Source organism: Zonotrichia albicollis, chromosome 11 (assembly GCF_047830755.1).
Source record: "Zonotrichia albicollis isolate bZonAlb1 chromosome 11, bZonAlb1.hap1, whole genome shotgun sequence".
Taxonomy (NCBI): Eukaryota; Metazoa; Chordata; class Aves; order Passeriformes; family Passerellidae; genus Zonotrichia; species Zonotrichia albicollis.
Genome location: NC_133829.1, coordinates 18,355,489 through 18,377,152, shown reverse-complemented (window position 1 = coordinate 18,377,152; position 21,664 = coordinate 18,355,489). Strand labels below are relative to the sequence as shown.

Genomic DNA, 21,664 nt, shown 5'->3' with positions numbered 1-21,664 from the left:
CGCACTGAAACTACAAGGGGACATATCTGGGGAGAGCTGTGCTCCCAGATGCAACACTGTGCCCACTCCTTTCACAAAAACAATGACCCTGGCAGCAAAAATTGAGCCATGCTACGGTTTTTTTCCCATCCCCAGGCTGCTAGAAACAATTTGCAACAGAGGAGCATCCGGATGTCACTGTGGCGAGGTCCATGCTGTTATCTGGCAAGCAAAACTGCTCTGGCTTGGCTTCCCAACAGGACAAACTGGCATTTTGTCATGGTTTGAGCCAGGTTTGAAGGAGACCAGGGCAGCCAGCAAGCCCAAGTGAGGATGTGAGCTGGCACCTTCCCTCTGCTCAGCTTCCAGCTGGGAGAATTAAGCTTCTGACTGCTGGGATGCAATGCCAGCTTCTATTAAAACAGCGCCTTGCGCCGCTGAAAGGTCAAAGGCTTCCCTGCTCCTTCCCCAGGCTGTCATAAATATCACCCAGACGGACCATGTCCCTTCTGGGAGGTGAGCACACAGCTCCACAGCCCCCCTGTGCTGCTCCTGTGACAGCTCCTACTGGGATGGAGGGCAGGGAAGGCAGGGCCAGCAGTGGCAGTGGGAGCACAGGCAGCCGCCAGCACAGCCGGCTCCCTTCCAGGCTGTTAGACTGATCCCTCTCCAAGCAGGAAAGTGTCACAACACAAAGGAGATGATGTGACAGATGGGGAGGGGACTGGCAGCACCTGCACCCGGCAAGGCAGACGGGCAGGAGCCGCAGAGCAGCTTCACCCTCTCCCACCCACGGCCACACAGAGGCAGAGGTGGGAGTGAAGGAGCACGAGAGCCTGGCAGAGAGAGGGCAAAGGAGAGGTTAAAACAAGAGGAAAAAGGATGCAGTGGCTGCACCAGCACACAAGGGCCACAAGGCTAACCCACAGCCAAGATTTGCATCCTAAATAACTCCTGCCTGCTCACTGGCACTCAGATTAACCCATCTAGGGGAAGGACCATGAGAGAGATTCAAACGCCCGCAGGTCTCCAAGCACTGGTCAGCACTGGCTGAATACACCTCCCAGCTGCTGCTCAAATAGGCAAGGAAGAGACCAAATGGTTTTGCAGGACATCCCAACGCCCAGCTGTGGGAGAAAGGTGATTCCCTGAGAAGAGAGGGAAAAAGACCCTCAAAGCCAACAAAAATAACTCTCTGCTGTGCTTCAAAAAAGCCCTTATTAACCAGTCCTGAGAAATCCCAACACTCCTGAACCCCAGGTACTAGCCCAAGGATCCATGTGGAAAGGAGGGAGATCACCCAGTTGTCAGCTCTGCTGAACAAACAGCCAAGACTCTTCCTGCTTCTGCTGCTTTTAGCCCGTCAAATTAATTTTTCACATCCCCTGCAAGCGCGTGCGGTGCCTTCCCCGGGCTGTGCGCTGGGGAGGGAGGCTGCTAATAAGGACGGAGCTGACTGCGGGCTCCCCAGCTGCCGCATTCCCTCCTCCATCCTTTTTATAGCAGGGATAACTGGCAGCCTGCAGAGGGGCTGGTGGCTTGTAAAAGGGACTGACGGCGCTGGCAAGCGCGGCGCGGACAGATGCTGCGGCACTTCCCCGTGTGCTCTGCCAGGACAGGGCATCCCATCCCATCCCATCCCATCCCATCCCATCCCATCCCATCCCATCCCATCCCATCCCATCCCATCCCATCCGGCCCTGCAGCTCTTGCTGTTCAAGCCCTCACTGCCCTAAGGGGCAAGAGTGTGGTTTGGAACTGCAGGACACGGAGGTTGCCTGGATCTGCCTGGGCATTGCTGCACCAACTCCCATCCTGACCCAGGCTGGTGCTGGCAGATCAGCCACTGACACAACTGCTCTTTGACTCCCCAAGTGTTTGCAGAGGATGTATTTGGAAGGAAGCAACATCTGGGGAAAAGGGGAACTGAAGACAAAAAAAAAATATTACAGATGTACTCAAGCCATTAAACAAACACCTCCAGATCAAAGAGCAGCCGGCGAAGGTTGGGAACTCATCTGGCAGCAGCAAGCTGGGGTGGCAAGGGGAGCCGGCTCTGAGGGCTGGGGGGGCACCTGGGGAAACTTTACTACTTACAGATTTTGTGTTTTCCTTTGATGGGAAACTTGAGAACCATCTCCTGGGGATTCGTGCAGATAAAGACAAATGGAGAGCCGGACTCCTGGCTCAGGTCTGGATACTGTGAAACACAGAGAGACACAGAAAACAGAGTCAGGACGGCTGCATGGCACAGACAGAGCTCAGTGGGCAAGACAGAGGGATCTTAGCCAAGACATGGCTTATATGGAGGCTGCAGCAGCTCAAACCAAACCGCTTCAAGAACTTTTAATGAAAAAAACCTCAAACAATTCCAGGTTTGGGTGTTATTCTGCAAGCCCCTTGCTCAGGCTCTTCTCACTGTGCCTCTTTGGATCTGCTCACCCTGGGTGTTCCCAAGCCCCTTTCAGCCCCCTTTAGCACCCCCTGTGCTACCCCTGTGGTTTCACACTTGATTTAGGCTGATCAGAACCCTGAGATGTTGAGAGGGCCGTGGTTGGGGCCCTACCATCACCAGCCCACCTGTTCCCTGGGACAAGCAAAGGACAGATTTTCAGCCTGATGCATCCCCGGATTCAGGTGACCAGGAATGTGAATATTCACACTAATCCCTAACTGGTCATGCACAGCACACCAGCACCACAACCAAAACAACCTGCCAAACTCAGCCTGAAACGACCACCAGAGAGGTGGCCACCACCAGCTGTCCCAGCTACAGATACATCCCCAAATGCTCCCCACAAAGCTCAATCCCAAACACAAGGATTTGAGACTTGGAAAGTGTGCACAGTCCTGCTGTGGGACACACAATCCTTGATATTTACTTGCATATAAAGGGTGAGCAACACACCTGCTACATACCGAGGTGATGGCTCAGAGAGGCCAGCTCAGAGCTGGCTCCATTCACAGAATCATTGGAGGGATTTTAACACACTGAACACATGGGGGAATTTTACAGGAAGAGAATAAACAGATTATAGAATCACAGAAGCATTTAGGTTGGAAAAAGACCTCTAAAATTGTTTCTCTCATTAACCATGTGGGGAAAAAAGAGAAAAAAAACCCACTCCATGCAGGAAGCACACCAAGATCCTGGCTGGCTGCAGCTCAGCCTCCCTGGCATTCAGAGGTGAAATGCAAAACAGTCATAAAAAATGTATGTCTCAGCTCTCACCTCAGACTGTCCATGAGCTGCAGAGCTGGTGCTGACAGCGCTGAGGCCAGCACATGGCACGAGGATGCTCCAGCCCAGGAAACCCTGCTCAAACAGACTGCAGAAGTGCTTTTCCTTCCATGGGAAAAATGCCTTCTTTTTTTTTCCCTGCTCCCCTGCCTTCCTCGAGCAGATCCATCAAGGCTGCTGGAGGGGACAGGATGCCAGAGCAGATGGAGCTGCGTGTCCTGGCAAATCCCCCATTTGTTAGTAACAAATGACTCCTAGGCCGAGTGTTTGAAAAGCTCTCACCGACCTGCCAAGAGGAGTTTGGATTTGCCCTGGAACAGCTGGGCACGGCGAGGGAAGCAGGGAGAGACCTGCTCTCCCCACACTGCAGCAGGGCTTGGCAGCACTGCCAGCACTTCAGGGAGATTTACAGAAGCCCAACGCTGGGATTGGATCAACCAGGGGAAGCGCTTCCAAGCCCTCTCATTTTCCACAGCCTGGAAGAGCTGTGCACTGGGTAAGAGAGAGGTACAAGCACTCAGCTGCTCTGTGCTGGGGAGGAGGAGCTGCCCTGATCTGCTCCATGTGCCCATGCCCTGCTGCACCAACCCAGCCTTGGACAGCTCTCTTCCTCCCTGTTCTCTTTTGGCTGAGTCACCTTACTTGACTTGCTTCCACTGCTCCGTGCCCATGCCAAGGATTTTCATTTCCCATCTGCAGGGAAGGAGGATCTTGGAAGGTTAGGAAGAGCCAATGTGAACATCCCAGTCAGTGCCTGGAGAGTGTGAAATGCTGGCACTGCTTTGTCACTCTCGGTATCTCCCAAGTGACTGGTGGCACCTCCGTGGGTGGAGATGAGGACAAGCCAAAGGACCAAGGTCCTTCAAGGCTGGAGGAGCAAAGGCTACCCAAACCTGGCTGCAGAGGGGATCCCTCCTGCTCCACTACCCCTGGTTCAGCCCGTGGGGCAGCCAGGATGGGTGTGTGGCAGGGGTCCTGCTGCTGGAATACAGCTGCTCCCCAAATCCCCTCAGCCACATCTCCCAGGTGCACCAGGACACCACCATGTCCCCCTCACACCTCTTACAGCCCCATGCTAGGAACATCTCCCAAACAGGCACCAGCAGGGAAGCAACAGCCAGTTGGTTTCTCCACTGACAGCTTTCATTCAAACCTGGATGGAGCCTTCAGCTCCAACAGTTCCCACTCAATCCAATCTCAAGGCCAAGGTGGATGCCACAACTGTGACTTGAATTCCTGCTCCCACACCACAGCCTTTCATCTTTGCTGCCAGGGTGCATTTCAGTCTGTGAGCCAAACCCTTTTGTGTCCTTTTTAATTTTAAAAAGCTTTGGTCCTTCCTCTGGCATCTCACTCCAGGAGGCAGGGAAGGATCCTCTCATCCAGCCACTGCATTTAAGGCTTCCTATTGTACCTACCCCAGAAACCTCTTATCCCATCCAGGTGAACATGGATCCAGAATATTCCTGTGGGCTGGAGCTGAGAAAGAGCCATAACCCTTTTCTGTGCCTGGAGTCAGGATGCTCCCAAGCAAGGGAAATGAGGCTGAGCTCCCACAAGATGCTGAGCCAAGCCAACAGCCCAGCTCCCTTCTTCCCCTAGTGCCTTCCATGACTACATTCCATTCATTCATCCCACAGAAAGCTCCATTCTCAAAAGAGATGCTGCCATCAAGACACCAAACAGGTCAGCCTCTGTTACATTGTCCAAAGCTGCCCAAATTCAAGTACCAAAACCTAATTTCTCACTGTTTCTGCTGTAAAAGATCAGTTGTGTTACTGTAAGTTGTGTTATCTGAAAAGCCAGAAGTTTAGGAAACAGAGAAAAAAAATTATTCCCAACTACTCCACGCCACAGGCAGCCCATCATCACTTCAATAAACCTGAGCTTGGAATACAAGCCCAAACCCAGAGCTGGTGTGGCAGAGGGAGAGGACAGAGCACACATATCCTGTCATATTGCTCAGGCTGGACAGGCTTGGTGTCACTGGCTCCAGGGGCAGGTGTGTTTCACCCCATGGCAGGGAATAAAATGAGATGAACTTTATGGTCACTCCCAACCCCAACCAGTATGGGATTCTGTGATCCCCAGTAAAGACAATCTCCAGCAGCTTTAGTTTTAGTTTTTCAAATAAAAGGCCAGTTCAGAGTGAAACCATGCTCCTCCTCTTCCAGAGACGAAGAATTAAACCCAGCCAGGAGCCTGCTGGGGGATGTCCCTTCTTAAATTCAACAGCACTCATCTCTCATCCTGGTGGTGTTAATAAGATAGGTGCTGGTACTCCAGCTTTACACTGCCTCTACCTGGAAGCAACCTGGCATTTACAAGGTGGATACAACAAACACAGTCCAGAGACCAGATTGTCCCTCAAAAAGGAGCAAACCTGCCCTTCTCCAGTCCTGCAGATGACCAGGGAAGCTCGAAAGAGAGAGGTTATGCAATGCAACTACAGTGTGAAAAAAGAGATTCAGCCTCCTTTCAGACCTTCTGCCACCTTGCAGTCAGCAGGCAGCAAGGGAGGTGGGAGGCCAGTGGGCTGTGTGGGCTGCAAGCAGCTGATGTGGCTCACCAAGAGCTGCTCCTCCCACTGCTTCACACCAACACCCCACGGACACACTCCACACACAGCCACTGCCCCCCCCTGCTCATCCCACCTCTCCAGCTGGGCTTCACTTGGCTGCTAACAGGTCTGGGAGACCCCAGCTGTGAGGAGATTAGGTGGGAGGGAAGGGAAAAGCACATCTCAAGGCAGCTTAACACCTACAGGAAGAGCTCGAGGTTAAAGGAAGGTGGAAAAGGGAGCTGAGCACTGGGCTCCTCCAGAAACTGCCCACCAGACTCACCCTGACGCCAGAGCCAGCGCTTGGAACACGTATTAAGTGGCTATCAGATGTCCCCAACAGCCACCCAGCTCAAGCTGCAAGCAGGGATAATTGCTAATGAATGTTCCCTACACTTTGTTTTCACCATCCCTCGTCTCCCATCACCAGCTTGTCACCACCAGGAATAGCAGCAGGGCTGCCAGCCTCCCGCTCCACAGCCCACAGCAAAAGAGCAAAGGAGGGGACGAGCCAGCTCGGAGCCAGCAGAGACACAAACCCACCTTCTCTGACATCTGAGGAAAAAAAATCCTGCTAGATTTTCCCCCCCCACACCAATCTGTTACACTTTTTTCTTTCCCAATTTAGGTAAAGCCTGCAGCAGGATGCTGGGGCCGGGCAGGCTCACCCAGCATTCCTGGTACTAATGCAGCATTTGGGACCCTTTGCTCATCCTGATTGCATCTCCATAGGAGAAAAAAAAAAACCCCAAACCCCTCAATTTCTGCTCCTCTCCCCAATAAACTGCACTGGCTTGAACCCAACTGCTGTGACCCGGAGGCAGGGAATGGAAAGAGCAGAAGGAAAACGTCCTGGGGGGAAGCCAAACCATCACTAACGAGATGAGCTCTGCTCTGGTGCATCCGAGCAGGAACAAAGGTACCGCGTGCACGGAGCAGCAGCTCCGCACAGCACAAAGCCCCAGCGCGCTCAGCAGCTTCTCTAGCGACCCTCCAGGAGCATTCTTGCTCTCATTAAGGCCTGGGGACACAAAAGGGGTGGGAACAGTCCTGGTTTCACACACGGCAGCCAGCCTGTGGAGCCCTGCAATGCAGCCTGAGCTCTGCTTGCCATGGGAGCGCACGTCGCGGTCAGCCGGAGCGCGGCGGAGAATTGCACGCTGGAACCTGTGGTCCTTCCCCTGGTCACTGCCACTCTCTCTCCATCTTACAGCTGCTGGGGACACCAGCAGCCAGGAGGTGCTTGAGATGCTCTGCAAGGTTCATGATGGAAAGGGGTGAATCATTTTCCTGGCGTGGCTCCCCAGTGAACAAGAGGGAAAACACGGCTCGCTCTGCCAGGCAGCGCCGGGCCAGGACACCCGCTCCAGCCTTCATTTCCCTGCTGCTCTCCAAGAGCCTTGAAATAAAAGAGACAGCACTGGAAAGCAATGCTGTCTGGAAAGAATAAAAGCAAGCAGACCCCATGTGCTGGCAAGAGAGTTCACCATAAAATGCTTTCAAAGGGGAAAAAAATCATCCTGGTGGAGGCAGCATCTCCTCTGACAGAGCGGGGCTGCTGCATCCAGCAGGGGCAATAAATCAGCGCCCCCCAGCAGGCAGAAACACACACTGGGCTCGTCCTGGCTGTTGGAGACACCCCTTGGCCACGTGCAAAAAGAGGAATGGGATGCAAGGGATCCCCTGGGAGCCCAAGTTCCTTCACCCTGTTTTCTTGGTGATTTGTGGGAGAGGCGGACCCGCTCTTCTTTCATGCCTCATAAGCTTCATCGCTGCCACAGACACGTAACAGGTAATTAACTACTAAACAGCCATTTTCTCCTCCTCTCCGGAGGGAAATTGCTCACCATCCAGCTAGAAAATGTTTCTTCAGTGGTTTGCAAGAGGGAAAAGAAAATGGGCAGCTTTTTGGGAGGGATGGGGGTGCTGCAGCCAAATAAGGGCACTCGCAGCAATGCCAGCACCACAAACACATGGATCCAGGAGAACTGAAGCCATCAAATCTGAGAGATAATGCTTCATTGGATGTGGGTGCCACTGTGCCCAAGCCACATTTGGCCTGTCACTTTTCCAAGGAGAGTGGTTTAGGAGCACCAGCTGCCTGTCATTTGTTCTGACAGCAGTGGTCTCCATCATCTCTTTACAAGGACGTTCCCTTTGGGGAATTATCCAGCCAATCCTCCCAACACAGCCTTCACCCTGAGTGCCCCAGGGCACATTCACCCACAGGTGACACCCAACTGCCAACACCAGATCCAGGTTTACCACCACTGTGTCACCTCCTGATTCAGCCCTCCAGTCCTGAAAAGCGCTTGCAGAGCAGCAAGTGCTTCACTCTGAGTTTTGATCACCCTCATGACACAGCCTTGCATCACACTTCCAACTCCAAGCACATTGTCAAGCACCACTTTTTAAGGTCATATGCCAACCAGCCTTTGGCCCATGAGAAATGTAACATTTTCCTAAATAGAAACCCTAAAGCAGATCCAAGTTTCTAGAAATGCCAAATTTTCTAGCTCGAGGCAGAAACATCCAGAACATGCACCCAAAGAACACTACAAGCTGTCCTTGGCCACGGAAGAGCTCGGGGATGCAGCAGAGCTGCTCCACAGAGGCTGAGTTAGCAAAGGGATGCACGTTGATGTTCAATTCAAATCAACAGAACACGAAAAGAAGGAAAAAAAAGCAGGATCACAAAGAAATCCAAACAAAAGCCGTCAGCCAAACTTTTGTTTGAAAGCCTGTCAGGTCTAGACTGCAACGTGTGAGGAAGGAACAGCTCGAAACCACAGCTGCTAATGGTTATGGATTTGGCAATCAAAATGTCTTTGTTAAAAAAAAAAGAGAAAAAAAGTTAACTGCCTGACTATTGAGGCTACAAACCACAGCCTTGATGCATTGTTGCAGTCAACATCCTCCCTGCTGTTCCTGAGCGCTTACAGCTGCTGCTGGCAGCTCCGTGTGCTGGCACATGCTCCCTGCACCAGGATGCACAAGGAATTTTGTGAGCCTGCCTTCCTTTCCCCTTCTTCCCACCACAATGCCTGGCAGCCCCGGGCTGCTCTGCCCCTCCATGCCTGGCTGGTAGAACCAGATGCTGGGATGGCTGCGGGATCCCTCCCTGGAGGGGCGGATCCATCCGGTGGGTGTTCTCAGAGCCCGGCTCCCATCGAGGTGTCTCTACACCACAGGCTGTACTTTGATTTGAAGGGCAGGGGAAGCAATTAAAACATAGTCAGTAATAACAGGACTTTGAAATGTAGATTTCAAATTCAGCCTTGTGCTGGTGCACTCCGAGCTGTCTGCCAGGGCTCAGCTGCACAGCTCTGCTCTCCCTGAACCGGCAGTGCAGGACCTACAGCCACCAACACCCTCCTGCCCTCACACCCCAGCCCAAAACCCGCCCATGGTAAACCCTGGAAAGGCTGGAGGTATTTATAGAGTGCCTGACAACCAGTTCACGAGAAACTGGGTGGACTTGGAATAATATTTGGGAAGGCACTGGGCTGAAAGGGCTGTTTGCATGCCCCGTACCAAGGGGCAGCAGGGGCAGGGCTAAGCTCAGCTCCAACACAGCCCCATCACCTGCACCATCAGCAAGGAGAAGGGAAAAGCAACAGGGAGGAGGAGCTGAGGGCAGCCAGGGTACCTCAGCTGGCTGCATACAGTCAGACTTCAAGCAGCTTCACAAAGTCCTTTCACAGTCAGAGCTGGGAAGAACGGGGTAGGACACAAAACCGAGCCGGAAAACGCAAATGTTGGGAACACTGCCCTGCCCCTGCCCTGGCTCACTGGGCAGCTGCCTCTCCCCTTGCTGACCCTTGCTGCTGCTCCCCAAGGAGGAATGATGCCAGCACCTGCCCCCAGAACTGATTCAACCCCTCAGATGGGATGGGATCTCTCACAGGACCAGGAAATGCATTGGAGCGACCGGTCTGTTCAGGGTTAGGAAATCACTGACACACAACAAAAGCTTAAGCAAGCAGAGTCCTTGGGCACTCTGCATTACTGTGGGGGCTGCATTCTGCAGCTGACACATCATTTGGGGTCACCATGGAAAGGGTGGTCACAGTCCAACGTGGATGGGAAGGCAGTGGGGCACCAGATCTGGGGCTCTGGGTCAGTTTTATCTAACCCTCAGTTTCAGGATTAAATAAAACCCAAACACTGAGGAGGCAGCAAGTATCAGTGACCACATCTGAGAGAGGGAAAAAGCCCTGCCAGCTCATGAGTAGTTTGCTGAAATGGTAGCTGAGGCAAAGTCCACAGTCATCATTAATTAAGTCATATGCTTCAGCCTTGGCTTGGCTTTCTCCCTTGGGTCTAGGAAACCAGAGGAGAGGGCAAGCAGGCCTCTATCATTCGATTTCTTTGGCATGCTAATGCATTCCTAAATTAATCATCATCAAGTGACAATCTCTCCTTCATCTTAACAGCCTGAGCAGTGACCTGAGCAAACCTGCTGGCTTATGCAAGGCAGCTGGAGCCTCAGAAGAGCCTCTGATGAAAACCAAAGCACTTCCCATATGGAAAAACTCCCCCATCTCTTACCGTCCCTAATCCAAACCAGCTGCGTTCCTGCTCTGCTCCCAGAACCACAAATCGGGGGATTTTGTGGGGTGAGAACCTGAATTAAAGAGATGCATCACCCTGTGAGCCAGCCTAATGCCTGACACCACTGGATCTGGCATCTGGCTACACAGAAAAGACAAATTCAGCTCAGGAGAACGCAGGGCCCTGCAAAGTTCAAAGGCCTTTCGTGGGCTGCAATCATTAACAACCACCTAGACTGCTCCAGAAGGAAGGATATCTGACCTAGCTAAAAATCCTTCACTGGGAGAGGTGCCTCAGGAATGAGAAGGCAAATATCCTGGTGGTGGGGAGGCAGGGAAGGGGCCAGGACAGCCCCAGCACCACACAAACAGGCATTTGTCTCACTCAGAGCCTGCACCAGGAAACCCTTCCCTCAGGGACCAGGTCCTCATAAAAAGTCTCTATGCATTTATACTGTTCCTAGAAGCACACATCAATGTCTATGTTTGTGTTTCTTCCCTCCCATTAATTCCTTAGGAAAATACTCCCAGAGGGCTGTTGTTCCTTTATTTGGAGATAATCTAAACAGGCACCTTCTGGAGTCTAAATATAGAAAGTCTCTACCCTTCTTCACTCCCATTTGAGAATCTAAACCAAGTTCTGTACACTGGGCACCTGAGTTCATTTTTCTGTTGTTCTTTTCACCAGGGAGGGAAGAGGAGGCCAAAAGTTTAAACCCAAATTTCCTGAGTGGGAAAGCTGGAGCCTATTTAAATGATAGCTGCAATCTCGTGGCACAAAAATAGCTTCTACATGTTCCCTGAGCAGATTTAGGACACTAAGTGATCACCTAGAAATGAAAAATAAACACTTAACTCCCATCAAACATAATTAGCCAATAGTTCAGCCTGGTATAATAGCTCCATCCAGGTATTGGCACTCAAAATAAGCCAAGCACACCTATCAACCACCCAAACAGCAGCAGGAAACACTCTTTTTCCAGCTAAATAACCTCTCAGATCAAAGCCATTAGCAAAAGGAACATGGACTTCAGAGCACATGGAAATGGCATCAATGTAAACACCTCCCTGCTGGCTTTAGTGCTGTGCCAAGGCCCGCCTGCCCCATGCCACAGATCCCAAGTGGGCACTGCTGAAGTCACTGACACCTCCTGCAGGAAAACAAGGGCAGCTCCTTGCTCTGCTCAAGGTGTCACTGACGTCAGCCCCAGCAAGGAAAAGCCTCGGTGAACACTTGGATCTCCAAGGGGGGAAAAAAGTTTCCAGGTCACCTCTAGCTGAGAAGTGTAACAAAGGAATCATTCTGGTCTTGAGCAGGGATTTTTGGGCTGCTGCCAGGGAGAGAAGGAAATGAGCCCAGAATGTGCTCTGAGGAGGGGCAAGATGTGCAAAGCTCAAGTGGAAATCCTGAGATTTCAGAGGGATCTGCAGGCAGCAGGCAAGCAGGGCTGAGCTCCCTGCAAACACAACAAGTGACACTGAACACCTGGGCTGGACCCTCCTGCCTCAACTTCTGCTTCAAGCCAAAGATCACAGCTCTGAGCAGCAAGATGTGGTGTAAATAACCTCTGGCTGGAAGAACTGATTTATTTTTCACGTGGGAAAGAGACCCAGAGGAGCAGATTTAACCAGCTCATGCAATAGGCAGCATAACTGGGATTAGGGTACCTGACTGATCCTAATCACAAGGACATCTCTGCTCTTCCTCTGCTCCCTGCCAGCTCCAGCACTACAGATCCTGTTCCATCATCACTTCCCACACGTCCTCAGGATCTGCAAACCATCTCAGCAACGTCAGCTGGGCCTCCAGTGCTGCAGGTAGGGCAGGGGAAGGTAGGGACCGCCCCCTCTCAGTGGTGATGAAAGGCCAGGCTTACATCTGCAGCAAAAATGTGGTTAAAGAACCCCTCCCTGGCCATAATGCAAGAGCTCTGGCAGGGAATGGGTCTGACTCTGCTGGGGCAGCGTTGCTTAATTTTGGTTTTTTGAGCACAAGTGTAAAAAAAAATAAAATTAAATGAGGATAATGATAGAAAAATACCAGCGGGGTGCCACAACATCTTCATTAGCAACTTGAGAGAGGATGCAAACAGCAGGGAAATTAAATCTGCAGACAGTGCTAAACAGGGAGTGGGTGACAGCAGTGAAAGGGCTGAGAGGTAATGGGAGAGTTACAGTGGGACAGACCACAAAGCATGGAATCACAGACTGGATAAAGGTGCAAAGGACCTTAAAGCTCATCCCATTCCACCCCTGCTATGGGCAGGGATAGTTCCCACTAGAACAATGCTCCAAGACCTGTCCAACTTGGCCTGGAACACTTCCAGGGATGCAGGGGCAGCCACAGCCTCTCTGGGCACCCTGTGCCAGGGCCTCACCATCCTCACAGGGAACAATTCCTTTCAGTATCCCATCCATCCCTGCCCTCTGGCAGTGGCAAACCATTCCCCATATCCTGGCACTCCTTGTCCCAGTCCCTCTCCAGCTCTCCTGGAGCCCCTTCAGGCCCTGCAGGGGACTCCAAGGCCTCCTCAGAGCCTTCTCTTCTCCAGGCTGAACACCCCCAGGATGAAGAAAAACAGACCTAAGACCTGGAAGAGTCTCCCTTGCCTATGGGAACAAATAGTCACAAGAGTCAAACCAAACTTTTGTGGCTGCCAAAAAACACTGGATCACCACCAAAACACCGTGAGCAAGCCAGGAACTATTTCATCCTCGGGAGGTTGGTATAACCTGCAAGTGAGGCTCACCCTGCACTTGTGAAATGATTTCTTCTGGAACATGCAGGAGCCTCCAACAGGAGGTGGTGAGGAGGAGAGGTGTGAGTCAAAGCACAGAGCCTGGAAAAGCTCCACCAGAGCTCAATCCCTGAGAGGTCTCTGCTCTGCATCACCTCCCCTCGCCTGCTCACACATTCCCTGAAAATACCCAATGTTTCTGCACGCCCTAAGCGGTGGGAAAGCACCGTGTTCCTTGCCTTTCTGCCTGAGCTACAAGGAGCCTTTGCACACTGGATCACAGTGCTGACACTGCTGATGAAGCCAGGCTGAAACACCCACGTGAGCAACAGGAATTTCTTACTCCTGGCGAGACCCAACTCACATTTCTGAGCTTTGTCATCTTGCTGACAATTGCAATTAAATTCAGCTCAGCCTCCTTCAGACGCACTTGCTGCTCCTGAGAGCCCAAAAAACCAGATATTTCCTAAGAAAGCAACTGCAGAAAGGCTCAAATCTCTGGATTTTAGCTCACAAGTGAGGGAAATTACCACTGCTTAAAGGAATCCTGGGAAAAACAGACAAAATCACCATAAAAAAGCAGGAAATTAGGGATTATAAGGAGTTTGGAATATGGGAGCAGCAAAAAGGCAGAGAAATGCAACCTAGGAAAGGCCAGAGCATTGAGGAGAAGAGAAAATCTGCCACTAAGGTTGGATAATGGTGCTCCTGGATACACAGCTCTGCCTCCAGCCCCTCTGCAGCCAAGCAGTGCCCACAAACTGGGAGGGATTCCCAGAGAATGTGGTTAATTGGGAAGGTCCTCCCTGGGAAGATTGAAGCTGGTTACCTACAGCACAATTCCCAGCTCAGAGCTGCTGTCACAGCCATTCCACCAATGCCTGAACCATCCACAAAGCAAGAGCAGGGATTGTGACAAACAGAAAAGTACTTGTAAGAGACCAAGATCTATTTTCCACCACAGCAGGAGGTGGACAGGAACCTACACTGAAGCCCAAACTGAAAATCAGTGGATGCTACAAAAGAAAATCCCTACTTTGGCCTCAGTGCCCCTTCCTCTCCCTCTCCCATGGCTTGTTCCCATACAAAGCCAAATATTCCTGCAGGTTTCATGGTATTCCAGTCCCAAAGCTCCCTCTGCTGCTCATGCTCTGACTTCTCTGCCTTCCTCCTGTAATGAAGAGACACAACCTCATCAGAAATACACTCCCTGTCTTTCCAGGCATCTCTCCCAGGTAAAATCCTCACAGGGTTGGGAAAGGCAGAGGAGCACTCCCTGAAACACAGCCTCAACTCCTGCTGCTTCTCCAGCTTTTCACAGCAAGATCATCCTGGTGCATTCCTTCCCAAGGAACTCATTTATTTCACCTCACAAGATGGTCATGCTTCACTATCACGCCCTACAAGGTTTTGTGATTCAAACCTGACATGCACAAGGGCCAGTGGAGTGAGCAGGGATGAAATGGGATCAGGAGCAGCCGTGCTGGGCTTGGTGCTGAGTGCAGGTTTTGTAAGCCCATAAAACACAGCTCAAGGAAAGCTCCTGCTCCAGATTTTGGGAGCGTGGAGTCAGTCACAGCATCAGGCTCAGGTCTCAAGAAGGTCTCTAGTCCAACCTCCTAACCAAAGCAGGGCCAACACTGAATTCAGGTGAGGCTGCCCACAGCTTTGTCCTCTTGGGTTTTGAAAACTTTCCCAGGTGCAGACTGTCCAACCCCTTGGGCAGTGCCTGCCCCACTGCTGGGCCATCCTTACGGTGATTTCTTTCCTTAAGCCACATTGAACCCTCCCCTTTCAATGTATAACCCTCCTGCCTTGTATGTCAGCACAGAGCCCAGCTCTGTCTCCCAAAAACCTCCTTGCAGGAAAGGAAAGATCTCTGTGTCTCCTGCCTCTCCCCACAGGGCTCCAGCCCCTAACCACCCTTGTGGTCTCCATGGGATTTGCTCCAGTTTATCAACAATTTTATGGTGACCCAAGTACTCTAGATGTGGTTTAACCACAGCATAGTTACCAGTTTCTACTGGTTTTGACTCCTCTGGGATTTGTGCCTACTCCAGGACAGCAGGTTAATAGATACTCTCCACTCTATCTACTGGATGCAAGAAGTTCATGGGGTTCGTAAAGCATGAGTTTATCCTTAGGTAAATCCACACTTGCTATTCCTAGTGTCCCCTTCCTACATGTGCCCAAAACTGTTTTATTGGTTTTATAAACAAAAACAAATGTAAACTGGCTTCCAAGAGCAATCTCTATGAGGTTCCCAGAGTCCAAGGTGAAGCTGCCTGGCCTGAAGTGTCCAGATCTCCTCCCTTCCCTTTTTAACCACAGCTGCAGGACAGTCCTCTCCTGCTTTCCATAACCATCCCAAGCTAAGAGTGGCCTCACAAGGTCACCTGCCAATGCTCTCAGCACATCTGGACACACATCAGCATCACCCATGGACTTTCACAGGCTGAGATTTCTCAAGAGACTCCTGATTCCAGCCTTGCTTCACTGCAGGTAGTCCTGTGGCTCTCCTGTCCATCCTCCCTGGTGGCAAAGAGCTCACCTTTCCATCTCCAGGTCACTCAGTGCCCCAAACAGGGCACAGCTCTCCCCAGCCAGGCCAGTGTGACAGCACCAGTGGGGCCAGTGTGACCTCCAGCTCCTGTAAGAAGATCCAGCAGCCCTGGCCCATGATCCCTCTGCACAGGCCAAGCCATGGGTCCCACACCAGGGCAGTGAGTGCCACTGGCCCCACTGGGCAGGGACAAGGTCCCAAGGCACAGCACCACCACTGGGGCAGAGCTGTTCATGTTTCCATGCTTTCCTGAACTGCCAGGCCCCCTCATGTCCTCTGCCACAGAAATCCCTGCAGGAACTTGGGTCTTCTCAACAGAATCTAAAATTTCCACTCAATGTCTTCTCCAGAGGCAAGTTCCACTGCTTTAAAAGCCTGCTGGCTACTGCAAGCATGGGAAGGTTCATTTCTGTACTTACCTGCTCCTGAAATTGTTCCTGTGATAAACAATCAGTCACGTCCACACAGCCCAGGAGGCATCCTGAGGGATAATCACTTGGAAATTCCACATCTGCAGCACAAGAAACAGCTCTTCAGGGAGCCCAGATTCCCACACACAGCTGGGGTCTCCCAATCCCCAAGTGACCTTCCCTCTACTCCAGGCACCTCTACTTTTTGAGGCACAAAAACACATACAGCAATTTTAACACTTTTTTTGGTGCCTTTTCCAGGTCAGGATCTTCCTCATAAAGGGCTGGGACATTTAATTTTATGTACAGCACTGCCTACTCAGCAGAGAGGGATTTCTGACACTGCTCATGACGTGGCTCAGTGTACCAAACCACTGCAAGAACCAAGGAGAGGAGTTCACCTTTCCTGTGCAGCATTCTGTAGGTGGCCTCCAGCTCTGAGATTTCCTGAGGGGAAGGTCTCTTAGCAGTAGCTGCAATCCATAACCTGCCTCGATGAGATGTGTACCAGGTCCTGCCCTCCACCCTAAAGAACAGAGGAAAAGGCAGGACTAAAACTTCAGCAGAAATCCCCCACATTTTCATTCAAACATAGTCAATTCCTGCTGCTAAGCTTTGCCCTGATTACCCCAACTCAAGCAATGTGTCAGGACCACAAAGAAAAGCTGAGATAGGCAAAAAACAATGTCACAAATAAAGCAGAGCATGTCCTCAGGGCTTTAGAGGACACCAATCCCCAGCAGGGCCAGCAGAACACACATACAGGACAATCTGCTCACACAAGTCCCTCACAAGCTCCCAAAGTCACACAGAAAAATCAAGGGAGCAATAAGGGATTAGGTCTCTGCATGGAACAGTTGTCTGGAGATCCTGGAATTCTGCAGCTGGAGCATCCCCAGGACACCTGGATGAACAATCCTGGCACATTAAGATTTACAGCATCTTTAGCCTGGGAAGTGAAAAAGCCTTGGTCTCCAAAATGAGAAATGTGGTGAAGGGAAAAAAAGGCTAAAGGAGATTCTTTGTTCACTATTAACAGTAGCAGCTCCTTTTTGTAACCCAATTCCCAGCCCAGGAGGGTGAAGGTAGTGGCAAGGGTTGGGTTTCTTTTAAACAAAGCCTGGTGCCACTATTGCTTCTTTAGGCTGAACAAGAAACCCAGAAGAACATATTTCAAGTGATTACCTTATTTGCTTTTCAAGTTTCACACAGGAACACCTCAACTACAGCAGTGAAATCTCAGCCTCTCTCTACACTCCCCCACTGTGAGGAAATTTGTCCCTTACAGTTGAGGTACTATCCCAAATAATAAGATTGTGCAGCTCCTCAACTCATCAATGCACTGGAAGAGGAAGCACAACTTCCACACCTGGAGTTATCACAGATTGCACAGGCCACAGAGATGCTCTGAGGAACACAACCTCCCACCTCCCTGTGGAGCAGGAGCTGCCTGGGACACCTTCACCTTTTGATGCCTCTCACAAGCAGGGAAGCCCAAGGCTGGTGCAGGCTGAGGCACCAACCATCATCCGAGATCTCCTGCAGCTCCCGGTCCTGGATCCGCAGGCGGCTCCGCTCCGAGCCACCCTCGCCTCCAGCCTCCATGGAATGAACAGCTTTCCTTGGTGGGAGCAAAACAGTCTGGTCCACCCACTTGGGAGTGTTCAAAAGAAACAGGAAAAAGGTTAGCACCTCTCCAGGAGTAATGTGTGCAAATCCTATCTTGAAGTTTTCCTTCATTACCCTCATGTTCTTTGGGAAATGGGAATCTGGCAGAAAAGGCTTCAAAAAAATAGAGGTGAAAGGGTGACACAGCCTTAGGCTGACTCTCAGAAACTCTTCTGCATGCCTGAAAAGGAGGCAGGATGCTAAAAATCCAATAAACCAACCCACCATGAGCAGGGCATTGTCAAACCTTCTCTATGCCAGACTGAGATGGCCAATGAGGGACACAAGGGGAAACAGGAGCAATGGCTTCCCACTGGCAGAGGGCAGGGTTAGATTGGATATCAGGAGAAATTATTTACTGTGAGAGTTGTGAAATGCTGAAACAGCTTGTCTAGAGAAGTCACTCCATCTCTAAAAGTGTTCTTGGCCAGGTTGGACTGATGAAAGGCATCCCTGCCCATGGCAGGGGATGGAATGAGACTCTTTAAAGTCCCTTTCAACCCAAACCGTCCTGTGATCTTTTCCCCAAAAGATCCCCTTCTACAGACAATTCTCAATCTCAACTCCCCAAAGTCAGTCACTACTCTGGAATAAACCACAGAAGCCCCACTGACCAAAGGAGCAGGCTGGAGGAGACGGGGATTCACCAAAACCCCCGAGTTTGGTGTCATCTCTGCCCCAGGGCTCCTGGCTGGCTCGCTCAGGGCACCACAGCTCATGGCTGCAATGGTCTCATCCAGCCTGCAAGCACAAAGGAGAGGGATGAACATTCCCTGCCTCCCCTGGGAACATCTCCCTTCTCCCCACACACTCAGACTCAAAGCATTTTTGCCCCATTCCCCCCAACTAAATTACTTCCTTGCTCAATCTGATTTCCAGTTTGAGGACTCACTGCTCTGTAGTGCAGAAACTCAGCTTGGTGTGAATCTGAGCTCAAGTGGCTCTGTTGAGACAGGCCTTCTCAAACACCTCTTTCCCAGGCGTGTCAGACCCCTCTCCATAAGGATTTGCACCTCCTTGCTCCCGGGCACGCTGCCAGCCCTCACTCACTTGCTGTGGTACTCAGCCATGTTGCTGTCCTCCTCCAAGATCTGCCTGCCTGCGAAGTCGATGGTGATTTTCCTGGCCAGCCGGGAGGCGTGGCGCAGCTCCCGCAGCTCCTGCTCCCTCTTCTGGAGCGCTTCCCTCTCCTGCTTGGACAGCCACTGGTTGGAGTCCGTGGCAAAGTAATCCGACTCGTCATCAATGACCTGCGTCCGCCGCACGCTGCGAGAGCAGCCCCCACAGGAGAAGGTGAGCACGGCACAGCCCCAAACCCACCCTCCAAGCTGTGCAGCCCCACTTTTCTCCTCACAGAGAAAAGCAAGGCACAATTCCTCCCAAGAATATTCTTATCTCGTTTGCTGTGCCTATGTTTGTGCAAAAGGAGAATGCACTGTGGAGATTGTTTAGCCAAAGTGATGGGGTTTTGTTTCCTTGGCCTATCAGGGGATTGTGTGTGTTGGGACTGTCTCTGACAGTCACAAAATTCTGTGCAGAGTTGAGTGCTTGGCAGATTCAGCTTAAATGTAATGGTGTAATATAATATAGAATAATATAGTATAATAAGGTAATTAATTAGCCTTCCGATTGATGCATCTGACTCCATCCTTTCTCTCCCCCTCATCAGGGTTGCCTGTGAATTCCATAAATCTCTCTTTCCCATCCCTCTGGAGAGCTGGACTGTCAGAGACAAAAAGCAAAAGGATCCATTCCAGAGACTCACTCCTGTCCCACCCAATGCCTTAGTTAAGGTGTCAGTGGCTGTCACTGTGATATTTCATGAAAAATCCCTTTGTCAGGATTTTTCTCCTGAGAAGCCTCAGAAAAGAAATGTAAACAATATGGAATGTGGTTTGGAGGTTGTTTACCAACAGGAGCATCTTGGATTGGTTCCATGTGAATTGTTTTTACTTCATGACCAATCCCAGCCCAGCTGTGTCAGATTCTCTGGTCAGTCACGAGTTTTTATTATTTATTCTTATTTTAGCCTTCTGATGTCTCCTTTCTCTCTTTCTTTAGTATAGTTTTAGTACATCATTTTCTTTTAATATAATATCATAATATAAGAGAACTTAGATTCTCATCTCTCACCTCATCCTGGGGACCCCCAACACCACAACAAGTGGCTGTGGGTTTTAGAAGGAATTCCCAACATTTCTGCTACAGGCAGCTCACCTGCCAGGTCATTTATGCTGTTCATAAGAGTCTTCCACCTAGTATCTTACCTTGTCCTATCAAACTCCAACAGTTTGTCCTTGTGCTTCACAGCCATCTCCAGGCCTGATTTGAGTCTTGCTTCCTGCTGAGGCAGCAGGCCTTTGCTTATGGCATCCAAATTTCCTGAACTTTCAGCACCTGAGGCACAAAACAAACCACAGCTCAGCACTCAGCGTGCTAAAGCCATTTGGGCTGCAGAAATGTCCCCTAAACTAAATCCCATGCTAGGAGCTGAAAGCACAGCTTTTCAGGAAGATCAGCATCTTTCTGGGAGGTTAAAGCCACAATTTTCCCTCAAGCCCATTTCAAAAACTCCTTCCTCCAAAGAGAAGGAATCACTTAAATATCACAGTGATAAAATCTGGGTAGAGGTTAAGGAGAAGCTCTTGGCCTTTGGCTTTCCTTCACCCTTCCCTAACAATTTGGGCAGTCAAAACCCCTCCCATCACCAACCATGGGCCTCAGGCCATAGAACCATGGAATTGTTTGGGTTGAAAAGGACCTTAAAGCTCATCTCATTCCACTCCCTGCCACGGTGGAACACCAAGGACACCTCCCACTATCCCAGGGTGCTCCAAGCCCCATCCAACCTGGCCTGGAACACTTGCAGGGATAGGACACCCACTACCTCTTCAGGAGACCTGTGCCAGAGCCTCACCATCCTCACAGAGAAGGATTTCTTTCCAAAATCCAGTCTAAATTTCTCATATTTTAGTTTAAAACCATTCCTTCTTGTCCTATCTCTGCCCATTTAAGTAGTCCTTCTCTCTTCTTTTCATAAGCCCTCTAAGACTGGGAAGGGCTCAAAGGTCTGGAGGCCTTTCTTCTTCAGTAACAACCCCAGTTTTTTAGGAGTCCCCTCCTAAAAGCCAAACCCTTCCTACACATTGTTACCCCCACAAAGAGCCTCTTGCCCAGGACAGATTCCAGGCAGACCCAGAGCCTTCTGCTGCTGTTTGTGCCTCCCTCAAACTAGATCCTCTTCTGACACACCACACCAGATTCCCAAACCAGCTGTTTCCAGAGATGGAGAAATCTATTCCCAGCAAATGCTCTTCCTTCTTACCCCTCCTGGCAAGGGCCCCAAACCCACCCAACCAACAGGGAATAACCAAAAAAAGCCACAATAAAAGGTTTGAACCCAGGCCATGATGGAACAAATCAGTGCACTTCACCACACTGGGAAATGCCTTCATTTCAGGGAAACAATTGTCTGTATTTCCCTTTGGTCACTGATGCACAATTTTTATTCCCAAACAAACAGCAAACCACATTCCAGCTTTTACCTACACAGAGAACAAAACAAGAGCTGGCAGGGCCAGGAGGGAAGGAGACAAAACAGGTAAGAAAAGAGATCCTGAAGTGTGCCAACATCTGTATTGGAAGGACAGAACAGACTGGCTGGTGCTCTCAAGGACTCCATCTTCCTGCCATCTCCACAGCTCTAAGGAGAAGCCCAGATCTGCAGTAAATATTTCCCCAGTTCCTCAGCAAAGTTTCCAACCAAGAACACCACGACCTTGGCTGCAGTTCAGCTAAACTCAGACAAACATCCCCACAATGCACAGGTCCTTGCTGGGACACTGGGTTGTATTTCCTCTTGCTTTCCTTGGCTCTGTTCCCATTTCTAGCTCCCAAGGTAAGTGTGAGACAAGAAGAGCCATTAGAAAATATTAACCACCACCTCTCTAAG

General features: G+C 50.8%; 1 protein-coding gene across 3 annotated transcripts in view; it reads right to left on the bottom strand.

The window, feature by feature from the left end:
• TRIP4 (thyroid hormone receptor interactor 4) overlaps positions 1-21,664 on the bottom strand; it is a 47,032-nt gene that overhangs the window by 18,842 nt on the left and 6,526 nt on the right. For 2 of the 3 annotated variants that reach the window (XM_074549693.1, XM_074549692.1), the window contains exons 6-11: positions 19,980-20,109; positions 18,763-18,978; positions 18,327-18,453; positions 17,510-17,697; positions 16,446-16,570; positions 2,077-2,179 (exon numbers count right to left, since the gene is read on the bottom strand). In XM_074549693.1, coding sequence (XP_074405794.1) covers positions 2,077-2,179; positions 16,446-16,570; positions 17,510-17,697; positions 18,327-18,453; positions 18,763-18,978; positions 19,980-20,109 — 889 coding nt within the window. Of the gene's footprint in view, positions 1-2,076; positions 2,180-16,053; positions 16,146-16,445; positions 16,571-17,509; positions 17,698-18,326; positions 18,454-18,762; positions 18,979-19,979; positions 20,110-21,664 lie in introns of all 3 variants that reach the window. The other variant, XM_074549694.1, reaches the window with a different exon arrangement.